Source organism: Giraffa tippelskirchi, chromosome 4, assembly GCF_054371585.1.
Source record: "Giraffa tippelskirchi isolate mGirTip1 chromosome 4, T2T-mGirTip1v1.2.pri, whole genome shotgun sequence".
NCBI lineage: Eukaryota > Metazoa > Chordata > Mammalia > Artiodactyla > Giraffidae > Giraffa > Giraffa tippelskirchi.
This window is the reverse complement of record NC_137278.1, coordinates 80708422-80734961: the sequence shown is the minus strand read 5'-3', so window position 1 is coordinate 80734961 and position 26540 is coordinate 80708422. Positions and strand designations below refer to the sequence as shown.

The window sequence follows — 26540 nt, the reverse complement described above, 5'->3', positions numbered from 1 at the left end:
CTTTAAGAATTTTCCACAGTTTGTTGTGATGCACACAGTCAAAGGCTTTGGCATAGTCAATAAAGCAGAAATAGATGTTTTTCTGGAACTCTCTTGCTTTTTGATGATCCAGCGGATGTTGGCAATTTGATCTCTGGTTCCTCTGCCTTTTCTAAATCCAGCTTGAACATCTAGAAGTTCATGGTTCACATATTGTTGAAGCCTGGCTTGGAGAATTTTGAGCATTACTTTGCTAGTGTGTGTGAGATGAGTGCAATTGTGTGGTACTTTGAACATTCTTTGGCATTGCCTTTCTTTGGGATTGGAATGAAAACTGACCTTTTCCAGTCCTGTGGCCACTGCTGAGTTTTCCAAATTTGCTGGCATATTGAGTGCAACACTTTCACAGCATCATCTTTTAGGATTTTAAACAGTTCAACTGGAATTCCATCACCACCTAGCTTTGTTTGTAGTGATGCTTCCTAAGGCCCACTTGACTTCACATTCCAGGATGTCTGGCTCTAGGTGAGTGATCACACCATCATGGTTATCTGGGTCATGAAGATCTTTTTTGTATAGTTCTGTGTATTCTTGCCACCTCATCTTAATATCTTCTGCTGCTGTTAGGTTCATACCATTTCCATCCTTTATTGTGCCTATCTTTGCATGAAATGTTCCCTTGGCATCTCTAATTTTCTTGAAGAGATCTCTAGCCTTTCCCATTCTGTTGTTTTCCTCTATTTCTTTGCATTGATCCCTGAGGAAGGCTTTCTTATCTCTCCTTGCTATTCTTTGGCACTCTGCACTCAAATGGGTATATCTCTCCTTTTCCCCTTTGCCTTTCACTTCTCTTCTTTTCTCAGCTATTTGTAAGGCTTCCTCAGACAACCATTTTACCTTTTTGCAGTTCTTTTTCTTGGGGATGGCCTTGATCACTGCCTCCTGTACAATGTCACGAACCTCCGTCCATAGTTCTTCAGGCACTCTATCAGATCTAATCCCTTGAATCTATTTGTCACTTCCACAGTATAATTGTAAAGGATTTGATTTAGGTCATACCTGAATGGTCTTGTGGTTTTCCCTACTTTCTTCAATTTAAGTCTGAATGAGGTTGAAAGAGAATAAAAAAGCTGGCTTAAAACTCAACATTCAAAAAACTAAGATCATGGCATCTGGTCCCATCACTTCATGGAAAATAAATGGGGAAAAATTGGAAGCAGTGACAGATTTCCTCTTCTTCGGCTCTAAAATCACTGCGGACGGTGACTGCAACCATGAAATTAAAAGACGCCTGCTCCTTGGAAGAAAAGTTATGACAAACCTAGACAGCATGTTAAAAAGCAAAGACATCACTTTGCTGACAAAGGTCCATATAGTCAAAGTTTTGGTTTTTCCAAAAGTCATGTATGGATGTGACTGTTGGACCATAAAAAAGGCTGAGCACTGAAGAATTGATGCCTTTGAATTGTGTTGGTAGAGAAGATTCTTGAGAGTCCCTTGGACTGCAAGGAGATCAAACCAGCCAATCCTAAAGGAAATCAACCCCAAAAATTCATTGGAAGAACTGATTCTGAAGCTGAAACTCCAACACTTTGGCCACCTGATGAGAATAGCTGACTCACTGGAAAAGACCCTGATGCTGGGAAAGACTGAAGGCAAAAGAAAAGGGCGGCAGAGGATGAGATGGCTGGAGAGCATCACTGACTCAATGGACACAAATCTAAGCAAACTCCAGGAGACAGTGAAGGACAGGGGAGCCTGGCATGCTATGTAGTCCATGGGGTCACGGTGAGTCGGACACAACTTAGCGACTGAAAAACAACAACTACATGACAAACTATGATTAATGCCATCTATTTACCTAGTCCTTCCTTTTAAAATATTGAGAATTTTTGTTTTATTTTTCAAGCCTTTAATGACTTAATTCCATTAAAGTAAAATCCAAATGCTTTACTATTCACAGAGCATAGTTTCCTTTTTTTTTAGCTGTCACCTTTCCTCTCATTTCACTACATACCAGCTTCACTGGCTTTCCCCCAGTTTTTAAACTCATGAAGCCCTTTACTTCTGCAGAGTGTTTGCAAATGCCTGTCTTGCCCTCTTATGTCTCATGAGACTCCTTCCCATACTTCTGCTTTTAATTTAAATGTAATTTCTTCAGAGATATAATCTCTGCTATCTCAAGGCTCTCTCCCCCCAAACACAGCTTCCTGTTTATTCCTTTATGGTACTTATTCCAGTTTGTAGTTATTTACTTATTTATTTACCTGCTCATTATTTGTTTTTCCTAGCAGACCATAAGAGATTGAGGGGAACCATAAGTTTGTTCACTATAGTATCCCCAGCAATTAATATGCCACCTGGCACTTAATACAGGCTGAATAAATATATGAATGAATATCAGAACTGAATGGGCTTCCCAGGTGATGCTAGTGGTAAAGAACCTGGCTGCCAATGCAGGAGATTTAAGAAATGTGGGTTTGATCCCTGGGTTGGGAAGTTCCCCTTGGAAAAGGGCATGGCAACACACTCCAGTATTCTTGCCTGGAGAATTCCATGGACAGAGAAGACTGCCAGGCTACAGTGCATGGGGTTGCAAAGGGTCAGAAATGACTGAAGCAACTTAGCACTTAGCACATCAGGCTAATCCTGATGTGTGAACCTAAGCACATACTGACTAATCCATCAGCTGCAACATGCATTACACACAACATTCCTGCTAAGTACAGTGCCCAGCTCAGCATGGTGCCTCTTATTAGATGATGTCCATCTAACAGGATGACTCTTCCAGTGATGAACATGTGCTGCCTAGCATTTTCCATGTCACAGACCCTGGAGACCAGGAAAGCAGTTCCTCTTTTTTAACTTAAGCCTTCTCTATGGTAACTACCATTACTAGCCCTAAGGAACTAAACTAGAAGCAGAACAAAATTCTTTCAGCCTTGTCTCCATTCTATGTATGTGGGTGCTCATTTGGAAAATCTTTGGTTTACCTTTCTTCTGTCCTCTCATGAACTTCATCAACAATGATATGGGTGACTCCCTGTAGAGCTGCGTCTCCCTCCAGCCTTCTTAGCAGCACTCCTGTGGTGCAGTATAACAATCTGGTGGCTGAGGACTTACACGTAAAAGGGCACAGAAGACGTTAATGAAATTTTTGAAAAAAGGAAACACTTTCCCGACAAAGCCATTTTTAATGGGTAGGGATAAAGAATATTGAACACACTAGCAGTTCCATTTAATATAAACCAAGCGATTAAATGCATAGTTTCTTGCTGGCAATAAAAAAAGCTTTCCTACTTCAGATGAAAATTTTAGGACTCACAGAAAGCATTTAAAAATTACTATAAAACATAAAGATAACAGTGAATGATGAAACAAATTCTGAATTTATTCATTCTATATTTGATTAAATGGATTAAGTCCCAGTCTTAGGAACAAGGCAGCACTTACTAGATCACTTCTGCCAACAAAGAACAGAAGGACTTTATGGAGGAAATTAAGTATAGCCCTATAACAGTTTAAACCAAAATAGTCTAAAAGGACTTCAGCCCTGTTGAAGTATATATACCAACTTGCCTGTGAATCTCCAGAGACCAACGGCTCTTTGTACTTGAAAAATTTAAACGTCTGTCATCAGGAAATAAGAAGAGCATACAAACCTTGACACTTTCTAGCCGTATCTGGTATCCCACGGTCAGACCCACTCTTTCTGCCCTTTCTTTAGCAACGCGCTCAGCAACAGAGATGGCAGAGATTCGTCGGGGTTGGGTACAGATGATGTTAGCCACCTTCTCAGGTGGTCCATTCAGAGAATCATCCAGAATAAACTGTGGAATCTGTGTGGTTTTCCCACATCTGTATGTCAAAAAGATGTAGGACAAATATGTCCTAAACTGAGGGTTTTCAAGTGCTACTTAACTGAAGAAGCAATCATACGCAATGAGGAAAGTTAAGAAAGCGAATCAGAATAAAAGTTGTTGAGCTTCATCTATCTTCCAAACCTACCTACTGACTTATTACCTACAGCTGATAACTCCTAGGAATTTGCACTGAGATTAACAGAGCAATCAAATAACAGTTTATTATTATTTGTAAAACTGGAAAACAGTAGCTTAAGGTCTATAAATGCCTCCAGCAATGTGAACTCTACATATGAATCCTAGAGAAACAGGAGTATTATCTTATGATTATTAAAATACTTTGTTTTTCCCATTGGTGTGGCATTGCTTGACTATAAGTAGACTGAAGTTAAAAAAGACAAGAAACTGGAAGATACAAAGTTACTACTATATCTGTGAGTCTGGGCACAAACTAAATTGAAAACCCTTAAACACAGAAATGGCAACCCACTCCAGTATTCTCGCCTGGAGAATCCCATGGACAGAGAAGTCTGGCAGGTTGTAGTCCATAGGGTCACAAGAGTCAGACACGACTTAGTGACTAAACCACCAAATACAGAATTAAATTAAGCCTGCAGCTTGTCCCTGATAAATAGGTTTGGATAACATATGGAGAGTGTGAAACAGAAACAGTAAGATACCCTAAGCTGTTCTTAAACAAAAGCTTTAAGGAATTCAGAATAAATTTAGAAGATGAAGAGTTTCAAGCTAAATGGTCTGGAACTATTCTTTACATTTTAAAATGGGTCTTGTTAAATGCCTTCGGCTAGGCATTTTGCCTTAAACTGACTCAAGGCAGAGGTGTACAACGTCTATAAATTCCCAAATTTCTGAGTTTTGTTTGTTTTGAATTGGTTACAGTTGCCATCATGTTTGCCTCTGTGAGATATTATTTAATATTTGACAGGAAAAAGCACAAATAACACCAGCTACTACTTGTTTTTTTCTTTTTTAAAGAAGAACTAGTTGTGGTAGCCAGAGGACACACCATATTCACAGACGAAAGCTGCATTACAAATAAATTACATTCTTACCCAGTCATACCACTTATAACGAGCACTTGGTGCTTGCTCAACAATTTAAGAATGTTTTCTCTTTCTTCCCAAGCAGGGAGCAACTGTCTTTCTTGTAGAACTGACTGGAACTGTCTGGAGGCCTAAGAAAACAAAAATAAGACATCAGTTTGGTTACTCTGAATAACCTTTCACGAAGCTCTGAATGTGGAATCCCAAAGTTAGACATACCTTTTCTGTCCTTTCTTCATCAATTTGCTTAGTGATAGAAAGTGAAGATTTGTTGGGGGTGGGATGCTGGTCAGAAGGCTGTTCAGAGAATCTGCCAGAACAAGCTGTGGAATCTGTGTGGCTTTCCTACATCTGAATAAACTGAAGGATCTTAGAAAAAACCCCTTTTGCCTACCTTGCACCTATCCAGCTCTTTTTGTAACAATCTCTACACCAGCATTATTCAACAGAACTTTCTGTGCTGGTGGTAATGTTCTGTATTTGCATTGTCCAATATAGCAACCTCTGGCTACATGTGGCTATTGAGCATTTAAATAACATCAAGGAACTGAAATTTTTATTATACTTAATTTTAATTAAACTTTAAATAGCTACACATGGCTAGAGACTACTATATAGAACAGTGCAGCTCTACACAGCATCAGATTTTTATCCAAATCACCAACAGTTAAGAGCACTCACTAAAGGGTTTTTGGTCAATCACCACATCTGTATAACTCCCTTTGACATCTAATGGCCAATGCTATAAACGTTGCACTGTAGGTCAAAACTGTGGATGTATTTGTGACTAATGTAAGAAATTTATATTAACATATTTGTTATCTGTATATAATTTAATCATAAATTTACCACTGTGAACACACTACTCAAACTGAATGTGTAATTTTTAATTCCTACCATCTTATTATTTACCGTATGATTTTTTTATTCAATTTTACACTCTATGGGTGTTGTAGCATATATGTACTTGTGTTAATACTGTGTCAAAAATCAGAATCACAGAACTTTAAAGTTGGAAGGGCTCTTAGACAGCATCTAATCCAATCCCCAAACTGGTTTAAGTAACTCATCTTTATCCTATATCCAACTCTACCCTAACAGTTCACTTAATGAATTCTTTTAAAATAATCTTCATGTGAATGAGGTAAAACAATAATGAACTTTGGAAACAGAGAGAATTAGCTTGAAACCTTGTGTTGCCACTTACCAGCTATGTGACTCTCGATAAATGTGACCCTGTGAGGCCTTTAAATGGGGTTAAGAGTCCCTCCTTATCCTTTTCTACATTGGTATTTCTAATGTAAATTACAGTACTAATTTTCCTTTCACTTATCAGATTTCTATCACAGTACCAAAGCCACATGGTTCTCAGAATATTTGGTATATACATGTTGCATTTTCATCAGCCATCAGATTTTCCAAAATTAGTTAGAACATGCATCCAAGTTTGTGGTGGCATGCAGAAACTTTGACCAATCAGAGTAAAAGACTGAAAGTATACTATGGAGAGTAGCCAAAGCTTCCTAATTCCTAATCCCTTCAGCCATACATTAGGGAGGCAATACTAGCCATTCTCTTAGAAAACCCTACCTGTTTTATTCGGAACTGCTTGCAGATTTTGACATTTTCAGCATGTACTGATTTTGCCTGCCAGTCATATCTTTTGGAAATCTTTTTCTTAAGGTTGACATAGCTTTCATTCTCCACCATAACTGGTGCTGGACCTTCATCCTCATCTGTCTCCTCCTCAGGCTCTGATTCTTTTTCAACTTGAAGAGGATAAAAGGAAAGGTTTTCGATATGGAGCCCTTTCTTTAGCAAAGGGGGAAAGTCACTATCTAACAAAGTAACAGCAACAACAAAAATCATAAAATGGAGAAAAAGTTAAAGCTTGAATAAAACAAATTCATTCATTTCCACACTACTACTTCTACTGCTAAAGAATTTAAATTGCATCTTCAAATAAACTTATAATCAAGTATAAATGGCTTTACTTAAACCAAATTAAGAACAAAGAAGAGAAAATCATGGCATGCCTTGTTAATTAAGGAATTAAATATTTGCAGGTGTCCCTAAATTTCCATGACACAAAATAACCCAAGTGACTATCAAATGATTAATCAATAAATAAAATATGGTCTGTCCATATGATGGAATATTATTCAGTAATAAAAAAGGAATGAAATACTGATACATGCTACAACATGGATGAACCTGGAAAACATTATATATGCTAAGTGAAAGACGGCAAATTACAAAAAGCCATGTATTTACTCTATGATTTCATTTCCATGAAATGTCCAGAATAGACAAATCCATAGAGACAGAAGGTAGACTCATGGTTGTTAGGGCTTGGGGAAAAGGGAGAAATGAGGAGTGACTTGCTAACAGGTATGGAGTTTCTTTATAGGGTGATGAAAATGTCCCAGAATTAAACAGTGGTCATGGATGTGCAATTCTGTGATATACTAAAAATCACTGAATTGTACACTTCAAAAGGGTGAATTTCATGGTATGTAAATTATATATTAATGAAGCTGTTATCCCCCCACCAAAATCCATGACACATAGTTTGTCATTTCTTGAGGAATACATCTGAGTCCCATGCGCCAGAACTAGCTGCAAGCTGGGAGTCAAGGGGCAGGTGAGTGAACCCAGCCAGCTGTCTAGCATCCACATCTTGGTGGTTTCACTGTTGTCTTTCACTGTTCTCTACCTGTTGACGTCTATCTAGGAACTCTTGGGAAATAATAAAAACTTGTTTCTCTGAATCCTATGGTGAACTTTGAAAGGGGGGTAACTTCTGTACAGCACATCTGGATCTAGAGAAAGCCACAGGCTTGTACAAACATTTCTCTATTTGAGGATTTAGGGATTCATAAAGAGAGCCCTGCCCTGATGAATTTTGAGGGTCTACCACACTAAAAGCAGGAGGGTATGGACAGTGGTCCAGAAAGAGAAGTATCTCTAAAAACTCATTTGAAAGTAATCCTGTAGACAGTATCAGAAGTAATCACATGAAACCAAATGGATTAAATGAAGCAGATTTTCTGAAAGGATGCTTTAAGGTTCTTCCAGCCCTCACCTGCTAAAATGAGCTTATATACCTCACTATAAACTTTTGATTGATTCAGTGAGCCGGAATACAGTGACACAACTGGGCCTTACAATGAAAGTCAGGTCACAGTTCAGGGGATTCTCATTCCTTTTTGCCCATAAACTGAGGAGAATGACTTGCCTTAAGATCACTGGAGAGCCCAGATTAGCCCTCAAAACTTCTGATTTCTTTAATCCATCATTCCAAATGCCCCACTCCACAACACCCTCCACCTGGTCAGTGCCTTACGTACCTTCTGGAATTTGATTAGAAAAAAACGAATTACTTGGAATCACTGGTTTACGACAGACAGGATTATTTAGCCTGGTTCCAGGCGATACTGGCAGAAAGTTCACAGGAGGGACACTGTACTTGTGATGGGTATTTGTTAGTAACTTGGTTATTTCTGATTCTTCCTCTAAAAGGGTTATCAAAGAATATACAACAGGTTCTGAAGTTTCTGCAAATGTCAAGGCTTTGCCATAAAGGAACTCAGAAATATGTAAACGACAAGCCAGAGGTAGATTCTCATTGGTGGAATAAAATGCCACAAGGGGAGCTTGGTAGGGGTATTTGTGGTCTTTAGAAAATCGAATTTCAAGTTCATATAAAAAGGATGCATCTTCATTAGCATTTAGATGAGAATCATCTACATTTCTTTCGACTCTTCCGACAATTTGATTTGGGGGCACTTCATGTTTAAATTTGCACTTTGATCCAAATTTACAATTTCCTTTGAGGTAAAATTTGCAGACTTCAAGTGAAGCCTCCTGTATATTTTTGGTACTTTCCTTTTGCTTGAATTTGCAGAATTTACTTGTCAAATATTCCAGTTCTAATCCAATGGTCCAGACTCTGTTTTGAATTCTTTCTATAAATTTTTCTCCACAGATTGACTTGAGCGCAAATGCCTCTTCCTGTCGCTGTTCCACACACTCATCCAAGCTTATGTGCGCAACTGCCTCAGATATCTTCATCCTCTCTCCAAATGTCTCTGAAAAGCACTGGGTGAGCAGGTGTTCCAGTGATGCCCCCACGTCTCCATCGCAAATCCTCAGGGCTGCCTGACAGTGTTCAGTGTGGAAACCATACCTGCCACGTGTGAAACATGACAAAAAAAAAAGACTAATATCAAAAAGTAATATCAAACCACAGAAGAGAAATTCATTTAAATACATGTACGTGGGGCTTCCCTGGTGGCTCAGTGGTAAAGAATCCACCTGCCAATGCAGGAGACACGAGTTCGATTCCTGATCCAGTCAGATCCCACATGTTGTGGAGCAACTAAGCCCATATGCCACAACGATCGAGCCTGTGCTCTAGAGCCCTGGAGCCACAACTACTGAGCCCACGAGCCCTAGAGCCCATGCTCCACAACAGGAGAAGCCACTTCAATAAGGAGCCCGTGCACTGCAACTAGAGTAGCTTCTGCTTGGCCACAACTAGAGAAAAGCCCGCATAGCAATGAAGACCCAGCAGAGCCAAAAATAAATAAATAAGTAAAACCTTCAAAAAAACCCACCATACATGTGATGATATAAGTATAGAGAGGCAGGGTCTGTATCCTGAAGAAGTCTCCCTGATAATACTAATTCCTCCTTCATCTACCTATTCTAAAAGAGAGGACACTGAGGCTATCAAGTACTGCTACGACCCACACTACAAGAAAGTATTACTGCTAGAACCCATACTACAGGAAAGTACTCAGGAAGAGGTAGTTGGGTTTACAATATAACTTTGTTTCCTTCCATTTTCCCATAAGTGATGAAAGCAAACCTGGAAAGTCTGTGCACTGCAAATGCTGAGACTGTAAATTCTGGGTTGTGAGGCTCCACCAGGCCTGAGCCAGCACATTCCAAAGGATCAGAGTCGGGAACAAGGGAAGCTTCTCGTCCAGGTGACCAGTACTGCTCATCGTCATAATCAGGCTCATCATCTTCTTCCCCAGAAATACCTCTTCTGGCAAAAGTAACATTTTCATATATCATAGATTAATTTCTACTTGCTTCAAAGAAAAATTTGGTAACAATCTAAGAATTCATGGAACCAAAGGACATAAGATCCTGACCACTACTGAGTCAGTGATTTAATTCTTTATTGACCTAATAACTTATATACTGGCAATTAATAGCATGTATTTACTTGCCAGGCACTATGTTAAATGTTTTATATGTACTATCTCTTTGAAAATCTTCACAACAACCCAGCCAGATACTACTGGAATCTCCATTTTTTTCTTTCCCAGATGATCAACTAAACCTTAAAGAGACAATTAATAACTAAAGGTTACACCGTAAAGGACAACTAGTTGCTGAATAATTATTCTTGTATTTCTCTTGGCTCATTTTCAACTAGTTACACAGCCACAACACGATTAGTATTGACACAGTATTCCAAAGACACACAGGACCCTCACATTTTATCTTCCTCAATATAATAATTTATTCAAATATAATAATTTACTCAGATCCAGCATCCGCATCTTGTTCCTGCAGGTCTCGGAGAAGAGCTTTCACTTTTTCTTGATTCTCAGAAGTCATATGTAGAGTCTGCAGGGGCACTTTGGCTTCGGGCTTCCATTTGGGGCGTGCATCCCCTTTTCTCACGCTACTGTTACTAGGTCTGCAAAGGACACAGGAACAAAATTACACACTTATTTGTTGTCAGAATTTTTACACTCTCCTCAGGGTCTTCATACATACACAGTATGACTGGATTGTCATGTATCTTATGAAAGGGGACATGAGTGTGGAGAGAGTCTCCATTTTCTACGGTATTTATTCAACTTCATTATATTCTAAATGCTGGGGAGAAACCTGATCAGATTCTTCATCATTAGATCTTGCTTCACTAAGTCAAGAATCTTCTGGGGAAAGCAATGCTATGATGACTCCTGCACTAGAGGACTTTCACAAGAAATATGCTATGTATAAAGAGTATATAGTTCACTCTATTTGAGGTACTTAATCTGAAAACAACGAGGAGTCGTATCTTGTGACTATTAGGTTAGGCCCTATTTTTTGAAATATTTAAATTTTTTACTTCCTGATTTCAAATATAATAATATATGTTTATTGTAGAAAAGTAGAGAACAAAGAACAGAAAACATCTTAATATCATTCCTTTTCATATACGTTCTTTATCAAATTATCCAGCATATGTTAATTTTTTATAATTTGCTTTATTTCCTTATTAAAATCAAACTGGCATTTCCCCCAAATTAAACATTTTCCTACAACTTAATTTTCAAATTTTAAACACAGAGGGACTAGAACTTATTTCACTATTCACTATTTCACTAATCTTATTTTTGGAATTTAGACTTTTTTAGGGACACTTTTTAATATTTAAAAAAATAATGAATTCTAAAGTTTACCTTTACTCACTAAGTTTCTTTTATTTTCTTCACTTGGTATGTTTCATTATAAATTTTCACAAATCTAGGGAAATGGTAGAAACTTCTCTGTACTGAAAATCCAACATATTACTGAGACTTTGAAAAGAACCACACATTTACATTCTCTCAACTGGGTAGCAAAGGAGAAAGTAGAAGAGGCTGGGGTTTTTAACCACATAATTGCAACTTCTGAAAGAAATGTTATCCAAAACGCATCATTTCCCCTTTTTGTTTCAAAACATTTTTAATCTATAAAAATTTATAGCATTTATAAAGATGCACCAGTAACTGTTAACACCTGCCATACTGATATGCACACACATATTTATGTCCTTATTTCCTCTCTATATGCACACATATATGCATATATATATGCTCCCCCATATATACACATGCATGTTCTAAACAATCTGAATGTAAGCTGCTGACATCATATTCACTCGTAAATATTTCTGCATGTTATTTACTAAGAACAGAGACAAGCTTTTATATAACCATAATACTATTATCACTCACAAGATATTAATATTTTATATTGATCTCATATATCATTTAATTTATATTAATATCATCACGTCACAGCAAACAAACGGAGAAACAAAGGAAACAGTGACAGATTTTATTTTCTTGGGCTCCAAAATCACTGCAAATGGTGACTGCAGCCATGAAATTAAAAGACGCTTGCTCCTTGGAAGAAAAGCTATGACAAACCTAGACAGCATACTAAAAAGCAGAGATGTTACTTTGCCAACAAAGGTCCGTCTAGTCAAAGCTATAGTTTTTCCAGTAGTCATGTATGGACGTGAGAGTTGGACCATAAAGAAAGCTGAGCGCTGAAGAATTGATGCTTTTGAACTGTGGTGTTTGAGAAGACTCTTGAGAGTCCCTTGGACTGCAAGGAGATCAAACCAGTCCATCCTAAAGGAAATCAGTCCTGAGTATTCATTGGAAGCACTGATGCTGAAGCTGAAACTCCAATACTTTGGCCACCTGATGTGAAGAACTGATTCACTGGAAAAGACCCTGATGCTGGGAAAGACTGAAGGCGGGAGGAGAAGGGGATGACAGAGGATGAGATGGTTGGACGGCATCACCAACTCAATGGACATGAGTCTGAGCAAGCTCCAGGAGTTGGTGATGGACAGGGAAGCCTGGTGTGCTGTAGTCCATGGGGTCACAAAGAGTTGGACAAGACTGAGCAACTGAACTAAACTGATATTCAAAGTTCCTAATTGCCTCAATCACATCTTCTACAGATTTTCTGATTATCTAGTTAAAAATGACATTAAGTTATCTGTTTTTCAAACTTCTTTAAATTTAGAATAGTTCCCTATCTATTTCCTGATATTGACTTTTTTTTTGATGCACTCAGGCCAGTTTTTTTGTAGAATTCTCATAATTTGGATTTATCTGTTTCTTCATGATTAGTGGAAAAAAAGGGGGGTGGGGGAGACCTTCCATACACTATTTCATCTACTACTTATTCGTAAACCTCAATACTTTGCCTTCCTTCCTGTTACTAAGGATGAATCATTCTTGATCCTAAAAGTCAGTCCCTCTGTTTGTATATGGTATCTCAGTTTCTTCAATCTCCTCAAGGAAATCATTCTAGCACTTATCCCCCTCTCTACATCATCAGTTCTTCATTCTCCTTTGGATCATTTCCATCAGCATGTATACATGCTATGTAACATCTACCTCATTAAAAAAAAAAAATCCTCCCTTTGACTTTACATCTCCCTCAAGGTATTGTCCTATCCATCTTCCTGCCCCTGCCCTTTACAGTAAAACTCTCCTAAAGGGTTCTCTAAATCATGTCCTTGTCACTACTTTTTTTCCTCTTCTCTCTGAAACACACTCTATACCAACTATACTGTACCAAACAGCTCTTGTCAAGGGTACCCATGCTACGCACATCGCCAAATCCAGTGGCGACAGTCAGAACACATTTTTCTTTCCTTTCGGCCGTGCTGCACGGCTGGCAGGATCTTAGCTTCCAACCAGGGATTAAACCTGGGACCCCAGCAGTGAAAGTGCCAAGTCCTAACCACTGGACCACCAACGGAACTCCCAGAACACATTCTTCTCGACCTACTTGAAGCATTTTTTTATACAACTTGCATATCCCTTTTAAGTATCCAATCCAATCTGATTGAATAACCCCCTTTAAAACATCTTCATTCCTTGACTTCCAGAAATCAGTTTTTAGTTTTCCTCCTACTTCACTGGCAACTTCTCAATCTACTTTGTCTGATTCTCCTAACCTCTTTCAACCCTAAATCCTAGAGTGCCCAAGGGCTCAAAATTCAGACCTCTTCTCTATATCCTATCTCATTTAGTCTCATAGCTTTAAATAGTATTTACTCATAAAGAACTCATACATTTACTTCTCTAGCCAACATCTTGTTCTTTAGCTCCAGACATATTATTGAATTGTCTAGGACACTGCCACTGAGAGAATATCTTCTAACTGGTCTTCCTGCTTCCACTCATGTTCCCTTGTAGTCGATTCTCCACACAGCACACTGAGGCAGGGCTGCTGAGTATGGATGCACAGACTGTACACTATGCAAAGGGTCCTGGAACAGAGGAGTAGGGGACAGCGAGAGCTAAAATCCAACGTGTTCTCTGCTTACCAAGCTCTAACTGACCAGAGAAAGGGGCATTTTCTAATTCACATTCACCATTTTCTAATTCACATAAAAGGATATAATTAATGGCAGTAAGACGCTTACTCCTTGGAAGAAAAGTTATGACCAACCTAGATAGCATATTTAAAAAGCAGAGACATCACTTTGCCAACAAAGGTCCATCTAGTCAAGGCTATGGTTTTTCCAGTGGTCATGTATGGATGTGAGAGTTGGACGGGGAAGAAAGCTGAGCACCGAAGAATTGATGCTTTGGAACTGTGGTATTGGAGAAGACTCTTGAGAGTCCCTTGGACTGCAAGAAGATCCAACCAATCTATCCTAAAGGAGATCGGTCCTGGGTGTTCATTGGAAGGACTGATGTTGAAGCTGAAACTCTAATACTTTGGCCACCTCATGCAAAGAGCTAACTCATTGGAAAAGACCCTAATGCTGGGAAGGATTGGGGGCAGGAGGAGAAGGGGACGACAGAGGATGAGATGGCTGGATGGCATCACCAACTCGATGGGCGTAGGTTTGGGTAGACTCTGGGAGCTGGTGATGGACAGGGAGGCCTGGCATGCTGCGATTCATGGGGTCGCAAAGAGTCGGACACGATTGAGCGACTGAACTGAACTCTGGCCAGAGTGATTGATGACATATACTCTCACCTCAAACCCTTCAATGGCTTCCCATCTTACTCCAAGCAAAAGCCAAAGTCCTTATAACAGCTTTTCAGCCAAGGTACACAACTTGGCTCAATCTACTTCAACATGCTGACAAACCTCAAGGTTGGTGCTTGAAAGAAAGAACTGTGGTGCTTGAAAGAAGCTTTTCAGGTAGACAAGGTGCATCTGCAGAGTACATTATGCAAAATGCTGGGCTGGATGAATCACAAGCTGGAATCAAGATTGCTGGGAGAAATATCAACAACCTCACATATGCATATGATAACACTCTAATGCAGAAAGTGAGGAGTAACTAAAGACTCTTTTGATGAGGATGAAAGAGGAGAGTGTGAAAGCAAGCTTAAACCCAACATTCAAAAAACTAAGATCATGGCATCTGGTCCCATCACTTCATGGCAAATAGATGGGGAAAAAGTGGAAATAGTGACATTTTATTTTCTTGGGCTGCAAAATCACTGCAGATGGTGATTACAGCCATGAAATTAAAAGAGCTTGCTCCTTGGAAGGAAAGATATGACAAACCTAGACAGTGTATTAAAAAGCAAAGACATCATTCTGCTGACAAACATCTGTATAGTCAAAGCTATGATTTTTCCAGTAGTCAAGTACGGACGTGAGAGTTGGACCATAAAGAAGTCTGAGCACCAAAGAATTGATGCTTTCAAACTATGGTGCTAGAGAAGACTCTTGAGAGTCCCTTGAACAGCAAGGAGACTACATCAGTCAATCCTAAAGGAAATTAACCATGAATATTCATTGGAAGGACTGATGGTGAAGCTGAAGCTCCAATACTCTGGCCACCTGATGCGAAGAGCTGACTCACTGGAAAAAATCCTGATGCTGGGAAAAACTGACGGCAGGAGGAAAAGATGACAGAGGATGAGATGGTTGGATGGCATCACTAACTCAATGGACATGAGTTTGAGCAAACTCTGGGAGATAGAGAAGGACAGGGCAGTCTGGCATGCTGCAGTCCATGCGGTCATAAAAAGTTGGACATGCTTAGTGACTGGACAACAACAAGGTATATCTGAACGTGAGATGACTGATATAAACAGAACAGATGTTTCTGCTTTCCTTGTCCCTTTCATGGTGGCAGCAGGGGTGATCTTTTGAGAAGGTGTCAGATATCTGTGAGAATATATATCTGCACGATACAGAATTTCTGTAGAATTCAATTCCATTATTTAAAATAGTTTTTCTACCAACCAGCCCCAGGCTGAAGATTGACACAGTAACTAGACTAGCTATTCTGCAACTATCTTAAGACATCTTTGTCAACTGTGCTTTAATTTTCAAAGGTTATGTTAAAATCCCAATTCTTCTGATTACTCTAAAGATTATACATTCCAAAGTATCCTTTTAAAAACTTGAATTTTGGGAATTCTCTGGCTGTGAACTCTGCATTTTCACTGCAGAGGGTCCAGGTTTGATCTTTGGTAAAGGAACTAAGCCATACAGCAAGCCACACAGCTTGGCCAAAAAACCAACTAAACAAATAACCACACACAAAGAAAAAAATCCCTTGGTTTTATGTGCTTATTTTTTCTACAATAAATCATTTTAGTAACAAAATTTGATCCTGCTGACAAAAAACAGATCAATGCATTCCTAAGGATCAGGGAGGAGTTCATTGCCAAGGGCATGGGCGAGTTTTGAAGAACTGCTGGTTACAGAGATGACTGCATTTGTCAAATTTTAGGGTGAGTTTTACTGAATGTAAATTACACTTCAATAAACATGATTTTTAAAACTTAAAAACAAAACAAAATCCTTATACTTGCCTATAAGATTCTATACATCATAGCCTGTCGAATCTAACTGCCTAACACTTCTTACCCATCCATGCTAGCCACATGGCTTCCTTGTCATTCCCTAAATCTTAAAACTCCTGCCTTAGGAACTGTTCACTTGCTGTTCTGTCTCAAACCTTCTTCCCTCAGATAGATTCATGGCTTACTCCTTCACTTCTTTCTTGTCCTGGCTCAAATTACACATCAAGAGAGAAGTCTTCTCTGATCACTCCACAGAAAACAGCAACCATTTAAAAACACCAGTAATTCAGTTTGGCATTTTCTATCCCTTTGTCCTTTATTTTTCTCCATAGTACTTACCACTTAACATACTTTTACACCTTTGTTTACAGTTTTTATATCTCAAACATCGTTCTATGAACACCAGGACAATATTTTATTCATTGTTGTCACTAAAACACTGTCTGGATCATAGTAGGCACTAAGTCAATATTTCCTGCATGAATGAACATCTAAGACCCTAAGAACCTATAAAGTAAGTGTTTTCAGAAAGAATGGAGCTGCATCTAATTCAGCAGTTAGGTTCTTAAGTCAGTAGCTAATGTGAAAATATAGCTTTAAATTATTCTGGAAGATTTCTTAAAAAAGAATCAAGTTTGAGATTGATATATTATCTCTCAGTATGTCCAAAAATGACCATTTTTCATTTAGAATGGAAAAAAATGTAGATTCTCTGGTTGCATACCAAGTGAATTATTTGGTTATGGCAGAGACTATGTATAAGAAATATATATTTAAGAAATACACATTAATATCACATACTCAGTGCATCAAGAAGCTTACACTATATAAAGCACTTGGACATTGAGACTGACAGGAATGAGCACCTTCCTCTCGCATTATCCTGTTCATGATGGAGTTCAGATTCATTTAGTGGCAAGTTTAACTACTTAAATACCATTTGTTCTTTTTCTTTTTTTTCCTGAATGCATACAATTGAACTCATTTAAACTAAAAGCATGTATGATGCAGTTAAACTTCAGCTGCTGTTAAGTTGCTTCAGTCGTGTCCGACTCTGTGCGACCCCATAGACGGCAGCCCACCAGGCTCCCCAGTCCCTGGGATTCTCCAGGCAAGAACACTGGAGTGGGCTGCCAGTTCCTTCTCCAGTGCAGGAAAGTGAAAAGTGAAAGTGAAATCACTCGGTCGTGTCCGACTCATCACAACCCCATGGACTGCAGCCTCACCTATATTTCTAACCAATATTTAGTTGGTAATTATTCCCACAAGAGTGTGCGTATGCGTGTATATATATACATAACTCTAAAGAAGTCTCTCTATCTCTAAAAATTTAAGTAAACAGCTTAAAGTGCAATTTGAAAAACAATGAGAATTTTATATTTATACTGCATAACATGCAGTAGAAAAATCTTTACTTTCATTAAACATGTATTAGAATTATTGGAATTTATGCAGAGTACATCATGTGAAATGCTGGGCTGGATGAATCATAATCTGAAATTAAGATTGCCAGGAGAAATATCAACAACCTCAGATAGGCAGATGATATCACTCTTAATGGCACAAAGCAAAGAGGAACTAAAGAGACTTTGGATGAGGGTGAAAGAGGAGAATGAAAAAGCTGGCTTGAAACTCAACATTAAAAAAACTAAGATCATGGCATCTGGTCCCATCACTTCATGGCAAATAGAAGGGGAAAAAGTGGAAGCAGTGATAGATTTTATTTTCTTGGGCTCCAAAATCACGGAGGACTGAAAGTAAAAGACGCTTGCTCCTTGGAAGGAAAGCTATGACAAACCTAGAGAGTGTATTAAAAAGCAGAGACATCACTTTGTTGACAAAGGTGGTCATGTACAGATGTGAGCTTTGGATCATAAAGAAGGCAGAGTGCCAAAGAATTGATGCTTTCAAAATGTGGTGCTGGAGATAACTCTTGAGAGTCCCTTGGACTGTAAGGAGACCAAATCAGTCAATTCTAAAGGAAATCAACCCTGAATATTCATTAGAAGGACTGATAGTGAACCTCTAATACTTGGCCACCTGATGTGAAGAGCTGACTCATTGGAAAAGATGCCGATGCTGGGAAAGATTGAAGGCAAAAGGAGAAGGGGGTAGCAAAGGATGAGATGGTTAGGTAGCATCACCGACTCAAAGGACATGAATTTGAGCAAACCCTGGGAGATAGTGGAGGACAGAAGAGCCTGGAGTGCTGCAGTCCATGAGGTTGCCAAGAGTTGGACGTGACTTAAGTGACTGAACAACAACAAAACAATGTTCACTAATTAAAAGTTGACTATGAGAGAAGCCTGGGCATGATATCTATCTCTGTTCATCACATTAAGCTTCAGCAAATATTTGGTTGATTGGTTGGAAAATAGATAATTCATCAATTAAACAGAAGGAATATAGCCAGATCTCATTTGGGGACCTTCAAACTACAATGCCTAAGAAATACTTAATATTAAAAAGAATACATCTGAATCAGTTCTATTGAGATGGATGAAACTGGAGCCCATTATACAGAATGAAGTAAGCCAGAAAGAAAAACACCAATACAGTATACTAATGCATATATATGGAATTTGAAAGATGGTAACGATAACCCTATATGAGAGACAGAATAAGAGACACAGATGCATAGAACAGTCTTATGGACTCTGAGGGAGAAGGTGAGGGTGGGACGTTCTGAGAGAATAGCATTGAAACATGTATATTATCATATGTGAAACAGAACACCATTCCAGGTTCGATGCATGAGACAAATGCTCAGGGCTGGGGCAATGGGATGACCCAGAGGGATGGGATGGGGAGGGAGGTGAGAGGGGGGTTCAGGATGGGGAACACATGTAAACCCATGGCTGATTCATGTCAATGTATGGCAAAAACCACTACCATATTGTAAAGTAATTAGCCCCCAACTAAAATAAATAAATTTATTCAAAAAAAAAAAGAAATACTTAATATAATTTTCAATTACCCTCACCATTTCAAATATTTACTTTTCTGTAATATTGATTATAATAACAATATTACACTTAATTTACAGTGTCATATGGAAGTTAAAGTTAAGTTCAGATTTCAATGCCCACTCCTCTCCCAAAGGTGTTATTTACCATCATGCTTTTAAAAAAATTCACAAAGCGGGGGACTGTAAGGCTTTAAAATAAGAGGAAGAGTAACTTAACCAGAATTACTTGGCATTTTCCCCCTTTGTCTTAACCATCTTTTGTCCCATATATCAGGAACTGATACTGTTTTCATATTTGAACATTCAATGAGTATAATTACCTGGATGAATGCCTTGATTCACTGAAGATACAAAAGTCATCACCATCATCCCAGATTCTACTTGATGCCTTTCTGTTGCCACCAATACCACCGCCACTGCTGCCCCCTCCATGAGATTTACTAGCATGGCTCCTGCCTCCTCTTCCTCCTCTGGAAGACCCTTTCCCACCTCCTTTCCCTGGCTTGCCTTTCCTTCTTACTGAAGAACTCATTTTCACCTGCAAGAGAAAAAAGTAATACAGACATTATAAAACCAGGTAAGTATAATAATCCTTTGTTTGTCAAAGTTAAGGATATAGCCTATTTTAAAGAAAAAAAGGAAAACGCACTCAAAGGGCCAGTTTAGAAGAAGCATGAACAAGCTGCTTCACAAAAGATTTATAAGCACATCTCCCCAGGACTAATATTTAATAAGTTTCCCTGACACAAGTTTCTTAACCAGGAGGTGCATCAGAAACACACAGAAAAGTTTTCAAATCACACATAGGGTGTGTAGGGTCCCATGCTACATTCTGATTTGGTTAGGTCTGGCACAGGGTTTAAAAACCCTAGAAGAGATGTTTCATGTATTTAATATATGATTTGATAAATAAAATTTATATTTACATATATATTTTTAGAAACAGCTCTGGCTAAGAGACTGTGCCTAGAGGGGAGTAAAAGTGTAAAACTCTTGTATGTGATCAAAGTTAAGATGCTATCAGCTTAAAGTAGAATGTTATAAGATGTCTTACATTAGCCTCATGGTAAAAAACAAACAAATGAAAAAATTACACATTAAAAATCTATAGTAAGAAAGAAACTATAAAAGAATAAAAATTTTTTTAAAAATCTATAGTAGATATACAAAAGATGAGGAGGGAAAAAAAAATCAAAGCACACCTCTATAGAAAATCATCAAATCATAAAGGAAGACAGCAAGAGAGAAAGAAACAAAAGATCTTAAAAATGCTCAGGATACAACAACATGGCAGTAAGTCCTTACTTATCAATAATTACTTTAAATGTAAATGGACTAAATTCTCCCATCAAAATACAAAAAGTAGTTGAATGGATAAAAAATAAGACTCAACTACATGCAGCCTACAAGAGAATCGCTTCAGCTGCAAAGACACACAGACTGAAAGTGAAGGGATGTAAAAGATAGTAAATGCACATGGAAACGAAAAGAGAGCAGGGGTAGCTATACTCAGACAAAATAGCGTTTAAGTCAAACACTGTAACAAGAGACAAAGAAGATCATTATACAATGATAAAGGGGTCAATTCATCAAGGGAATCTAACAATTATAAATATTTATGCTCCCAATATCAGAGCCTCTAAATATATAAAGCAAATAAAGCAAATATTAACATAATTGAGAGGAAGTAGCCAGCAATGTAACAATAATAGGAGACTTTAATATCACACTTTCAACAATGGTCCGATCATCCAGAAAGATAATCATCCAGTAAAAGAAAAATTCAACTTGAACTATAATAGACATACACAGAACATTCCATTCAAAGCCACATGAAATATTTTTCAGGATAGATCATATGTTAGGCCATAAAACAAGCCTTGACACATTTAAGAAGACTGAGAACAAATCAAACATCTTTTCTGATAACAATGGTATAAAACTAGAAATCAATAAAAGAAGGAAAACTGGAAAATTCATAAACATATGGAAATTAAATAACATGCTCCTGAACAACCAGTGGGTCAAAGATAAAATCAAAAGGAAATTTTAAAATATCCTCAAACAACTGAAAATGAAAACACAACATACCAAAAATTACGGGATGCAGCAAAAGGAGTTCTAAGAGGGAAGTTTATCACAATAAATGTCTATGTTAAGAAAAAGAAATGATCTCAAATAAACAACCTAGATTTACATCTTAAGGAACCAGAAAAAAAAAGAACAAACTAAGCTCAAACTAAGTCAACTAACTCCACCCAACCAAGTCCAAAGTTAGCAGCATGCATAACAGGAACACCAGAAGGACAGGGAAGAGGGAAAGAAAAGAAGAGGAAAAATACTTAAAGAAATAATGATAGAAGACTTGTCAAATTTATTGAAAGACAATAACCTACACATACAGGAAGTTCTAAGGACTTCAAATAGGATAAACCCAGAGATCCATAAATAGACACAATACATAAAAATGCTAAAAGTTAAAGACAAGAAGTCTTGAAAGCATTTGGAGAAAAACAACTTGTCACTTACAGATATAAACCCAGTAAGATCTGCTTTACAAAAAAATACTATAGGAATTTGTTTAAGCTGAAGAAAGTGACCCTAGATGGTAATCTGAACTCACACACACAAAAAAAGGAGCACCAGTAAAGGTAACTATGTAAATACAAAACAAAATCAACCCCCCAAAACCTACCAAATAGTGTATATCCATATTTTCTTCTTTCTTCACATAACTGATTTAAAAAGCAACTGTATAAAATAATATGTATATGATGTAATAGTGGGTTTGTGATATGCAAAAATGTAATGTATTTGCTGTAACAGAACAAAGCAGGTTGGTGGGAGTATAGATGGATTGGGTTAATAAAATGACTACAGATGGTAAAGAAATAACTGTAACAATGTACAGTTGGGGATGCAACCTAAGGTTTCATTGACAGATGAATGGATAAAGAAAACATGGTATATATACACAATGTAATATTACTCAGTCATAAAAAAGAATGAAATAATGCCATTAGCAACAATATGGATAGACCTAGAGATTATCATACTAAATGAAGTAACTCAGAGAAAGACAAATATCATATGATATTGCTTACATGTGGAATCTTTACTGCAAAAAGGAGAGGAAAGGCATACAGCTATATAAGAGTAACATTTCTATATATTACCAAAATTGAGTTAGTATAAATGTGAAGTTGACTCTGATATGTTAAGTGGTATATGACAAATCCTTGAGCAGTCACTAAAAAGTAAACCAAAAATTCAAAAAATGTAGTGAAAAAAATCACGAAAGAATTAAAATACTGCATTAGGAAATATTTATTGAATAATTTAATGCAAAAGAAAAGAGTAAAGTAGAAACAGTGAAACAAAATAGACATGAGACATATTGACAACTAAAAGCAGAATGGAAAAAATAAATCCCACTATACCAATAAAATTAAATGTGAATGGATTAAATAATCCAATCAAAAGACAAATTATCAGTGAATAAAAACAAGATCCAAGTATATGCTGTCTATCACTTTAAATTCAAAGATACAAATAAATGAAAAGTTAAAGGATGGGAAAAGAGAAATCACACAAACAGAAACCACAAGAAAGCTGCAGCAACTATGCTAATATCAAACAAAATAGACTTTAAAGCAAAAAAATCTTGTTAGTGATAAAGAAGAACATTTCATAAAGATAAGAGAGTCAATCCATGAGGAAGATGTTACAATTATAAATATATTACACCTAATAACAGAGCACCAAAATACATCAACCAACAACTGACAGAAATGAACAGAGAAATACACAACATATAACAGAAGGAAACTGCAATACCCACGTTCAGCTATGGTAAAAAACAACTACACAGAAGATCAATAAGAAACAGAAGACTTGAAACACAGTAAAAACCAACTTGATCTGAGAGACATCTGTAGAACATTCTACCCAACAAAAAATATACATTTTTCTTATGTGGACAAGGAAAATTTTCCAGGATAGACAATATACTAGCCTATAAAACAAACCTTAATAAATTTAAAAAGACAAAAATTTAAAAAGTATGTTTTGCAACCAAACTAAAATGAAATTTGAAATCAAAAGCAGGGAAATAACTGGGAAACTCACAAACATGTAGAAATTGAACTAGGTCTCTTGATATTCCTTTCTTCAAAATCCTTTATAATTATACGTATTTATTGTTTCTTTGATGTTTATCTCCCCCCCTCCCTCCTCTCAGAAAGCTCTCTGAAGGCAAGGAGTATATCCATGTTGATTACCACTGTACCTCTAACAGTGTATGGCATATAACAGGAATTCAACATGTATTTGAGGAATGGCTGAAGGTTGAGTAAATGACTGATATGAGAGTGGAGAACCATTCATTTATTTATTCATTCCACAAATATTTATTGAACACTTATTAAGGGCTAGATTCTAGGGATACAACAACAAAGACAACAAAATTCTTGCCTCATGAAGCTCATCCTCTAGAGATTAAGATGACAATAAACAAATATACAATATTAATTAAGTGCTATGAAGAAAAAAAACTGAGTCTTTTTTCAGATAGAATGGTGTAAGAGTGATCATCTTTCTGAGATCATATTTGAGTAGACACGTGAACATGCAGAAAATGAGTCATGAAATATTTGTAAAAAGAACATTCTAAGCAGAAGCAATAGTAGGTGAAAAGGGTCCAAGTCCAGAATAACATCTTCAATGCAGTGGGCTGAACAGTGAGGAGTCTTGCAGGTCTGCAACGTAGTAAGCAAAGGAGATGAGGTCAGAGAGCAGAGATGGCCATATAAGCCCTGGAAAGAACTTTGAATTTTACTCTAAATTTAATAGAAAGTCAATAGAGAGCAAAGGCAAAAGCTTGGTATGACTGACTTCGGTTCTAAAACAATTACTCTAGCTGCTGCTAAGTCACTTCAGTCGTGTACGACTCTGTGCGACCCCATAGACGGCAGCCCACCAGGCTCCCCCATCCCTGGGATTCTCCAGGTAAGAATACTGGAGTGGGTTGCCATTTCCTTCTCCAGTGCATGAAAGGGAAAAGTGAAAGTGAAGTCGCTCAGTCGTGTCTGACTCCCAGCGACCCCATGGACTGCAGCCTACCAGGCTCCTCCGTCCATGGGATTTTCCAGGCAAGAGTACTGTAGTGGGGTGCCATTGCCTTCTCTGACTCTAGCTGCTACGTGAAGAGTAAAATGACTGTAGGGAGGTGAGGAGAACCAGGAGGCCAGATAGGAAACTACCGCAATTGTTCAGGCAGGAGATAAAAAACAAAACTAAACAGTGAGTTGGACTATGGAGGGAACAAGTAGGGTTGAAAAGTGGCCATAGAGTCTCAATGCATTTTAATGGCAGATGAATTAGATGAAAGGTGTAAGAAGTGTCTAGAATTACTGTAAAATTTGAGGGCCTAGCTTAACTAGGTGAATAGGCGTTCTGTGCTCACCCATGTGATCAGAATGGGAATACAGGACAGGAAAAGATATAGGGAGTGTCACAAGTTCAGAATGGATGTTACAGTGGAGATGCCTTCTAGACATTCAAATGGAATGTGTAGAACATAGTTGGAAATATAAATCTGCATAGAGGGGAAAGATTAAGATTATTTCAGTTAATTCTGTAAAACTCCTAGAAGGTAAATATTATTTTCTGTATTTTATAGAGGAGGAAACTAGAGTACAGATAAATTACACGACTTGTCCAATGTCACTACTATAGAAGCAAAGCCTGGAGCTAGGGTCTGAAATAATCCATTTGACTCCAAAGCTGAAATTCTTTCCCCCATACTTCCCTCTTACCCCCCAAACATGTACTTTGTATCTTCAATTCAAAATTTAATGTTAAGGCAGCCCCGCTTTGATTTGTGCCTGGGCCTTAATTTATAAAGGTGACTGAGTGCTGACACGGAGAGATTAATACTATCAAAAGAAAGAGTTTAATGTTACTTAACAGCTCTCCTAAAAAGGAGAGGCTTGTCTGCCTCCGTAGGCCATGCCAGGGAAGCACCTGTGTTAGGAGCAGTTAGAAAGGAGTAAGAAGGCCACCCCACAGCCTTTCTTGGTTTTTCCATGGGAAAGAAGAGGCCAGGCAAGGAAAACAGCTTAGGACTGGCTACTTTGAGTAATTCCCACAGGCTCTAAGGCTTGTCCCTAGTTGCCTGGTACTTGGCCCTGGACTGATTCAGGGCAGGTGAACTACAGGCCTGGTAGTTAGACAAAGGAGGTTGTTGGAGGTAAGGCGGGCAGGAATGGTTGGTTTGCATATGAAAGGCATGCTGTCAGGTTAATCGGTAATTAGCTAGCCCTGGGAATGGCAGTTTTCCCTTGGTCAGGCAGGCCCCATAAGACGCCAAAACATCAGAAATCCATTTAGCCTGGGAAGATCTCAACTATCTTTATTCACCATAGACACGAGAACGTAAGTTTGGCTCCCAGGAACAGAATCACCAAGCTGGGCGCTGAACACTAACCACAAACCATTCCCCTCCCAGACAAATCTCTGACTGACCCCATATATCCAGCTCCTTGCAGATACCCAGACCTGGTACCTTTCTTCCAGCAAAGAGAGTAGCCAATCCTCTCCCCAAACAGCCACCAACTGGAGATGGTGCTAAGATACAGGAAACGAGCCCGAGGCCCTCCAATTCAACCCTTTATCCCGCAGAATTCAGCTCCCCGGCCTCAGCTGTACAACCCTCAGCTGTCGACACAGGCCAGGCCTGGTCGCAGGCCTGGTCGCAGGCCTAGGATCCTGCTGCTCCAGACTCACCGGCCCCTGCCAGACAGGCTGGATCCCACCGGGCCGGGAGGCTCCTCAGACCCTGCCCACTGCGGGAGAGGCTGACGGTGGAAAGGTCCGCACACTGACCACCAGGGAGACGCGCGGACCACGCACACGGACACACATCCCTCGTCCGCGGAAGGGGCGACCGTCCCAGGTTTGTATCGCTGCTTCCCGGGCCACCTGTTCGGACGTGGCCGCTGCCTGGGCGCTGCCACCCACCCGGACCTTACCTGGAGCGGCTCCGCAGCGGCCCAGCTACAGCGGCACAGCCCTGGCGCCT

At 38.5% G+C, this 26540-nt stretch overlaps 1 protein-coding gene across 4 annotated transcripts in view; it reads right to left on the bottom strand.

Moving 5' to 3' along the window:
* DHX57 (DExH-box helicase 57) overlaps window positions 1–26533 on the bottom strand; it is a 62449-nt gene extending 35916 nt beyond the window's left edge. For 2 of the 4 annotated variants that reach the window (XM_081483222.1, XM_081483225.1), the window contains exons 1-9: window positions 26491–26533; window positions 19780–19997; window positions 10467–10625; window positions 9780–9962; window positions 8257–9095; window positions 6497–6675; window positions 4916–5037; window positions 3642–3837; window positions 2973–3097 (exon numbers count right to left, since the gene is read on the bottom strand). In XM_081483222.1, the coding sequence (XP_081339348.1) occupies window positions 2973–3097; window positions 3642–3837; window positions 4916–5037; window positions 6497–6675; window positions 8257–9095; window positions 9780–9962; window positions 10467–10625; window positions 19780–19991 (2015 nt within the window). In that variant the 5' untranslated portion in view covers window positions 19992–19997; window positions 26491–26533. Of the gene's footprint in view, window positions 1–2972; window positions 3098–3641; window positions 3838–4915; window positions 5038–6496; window positions 6676–8256; window positions 9096–9779; window positions 9963–10466; window positions 10626–19779; window positions 19998–26245 lie in introns of all 4 variants that reach the window. The other 2 variants (XM_081483223.1, XM_081483226.1) reach the window with 1 other exon arrangement.
* Window positions 26534–26540: the final 7 nt, after the last annotated feature.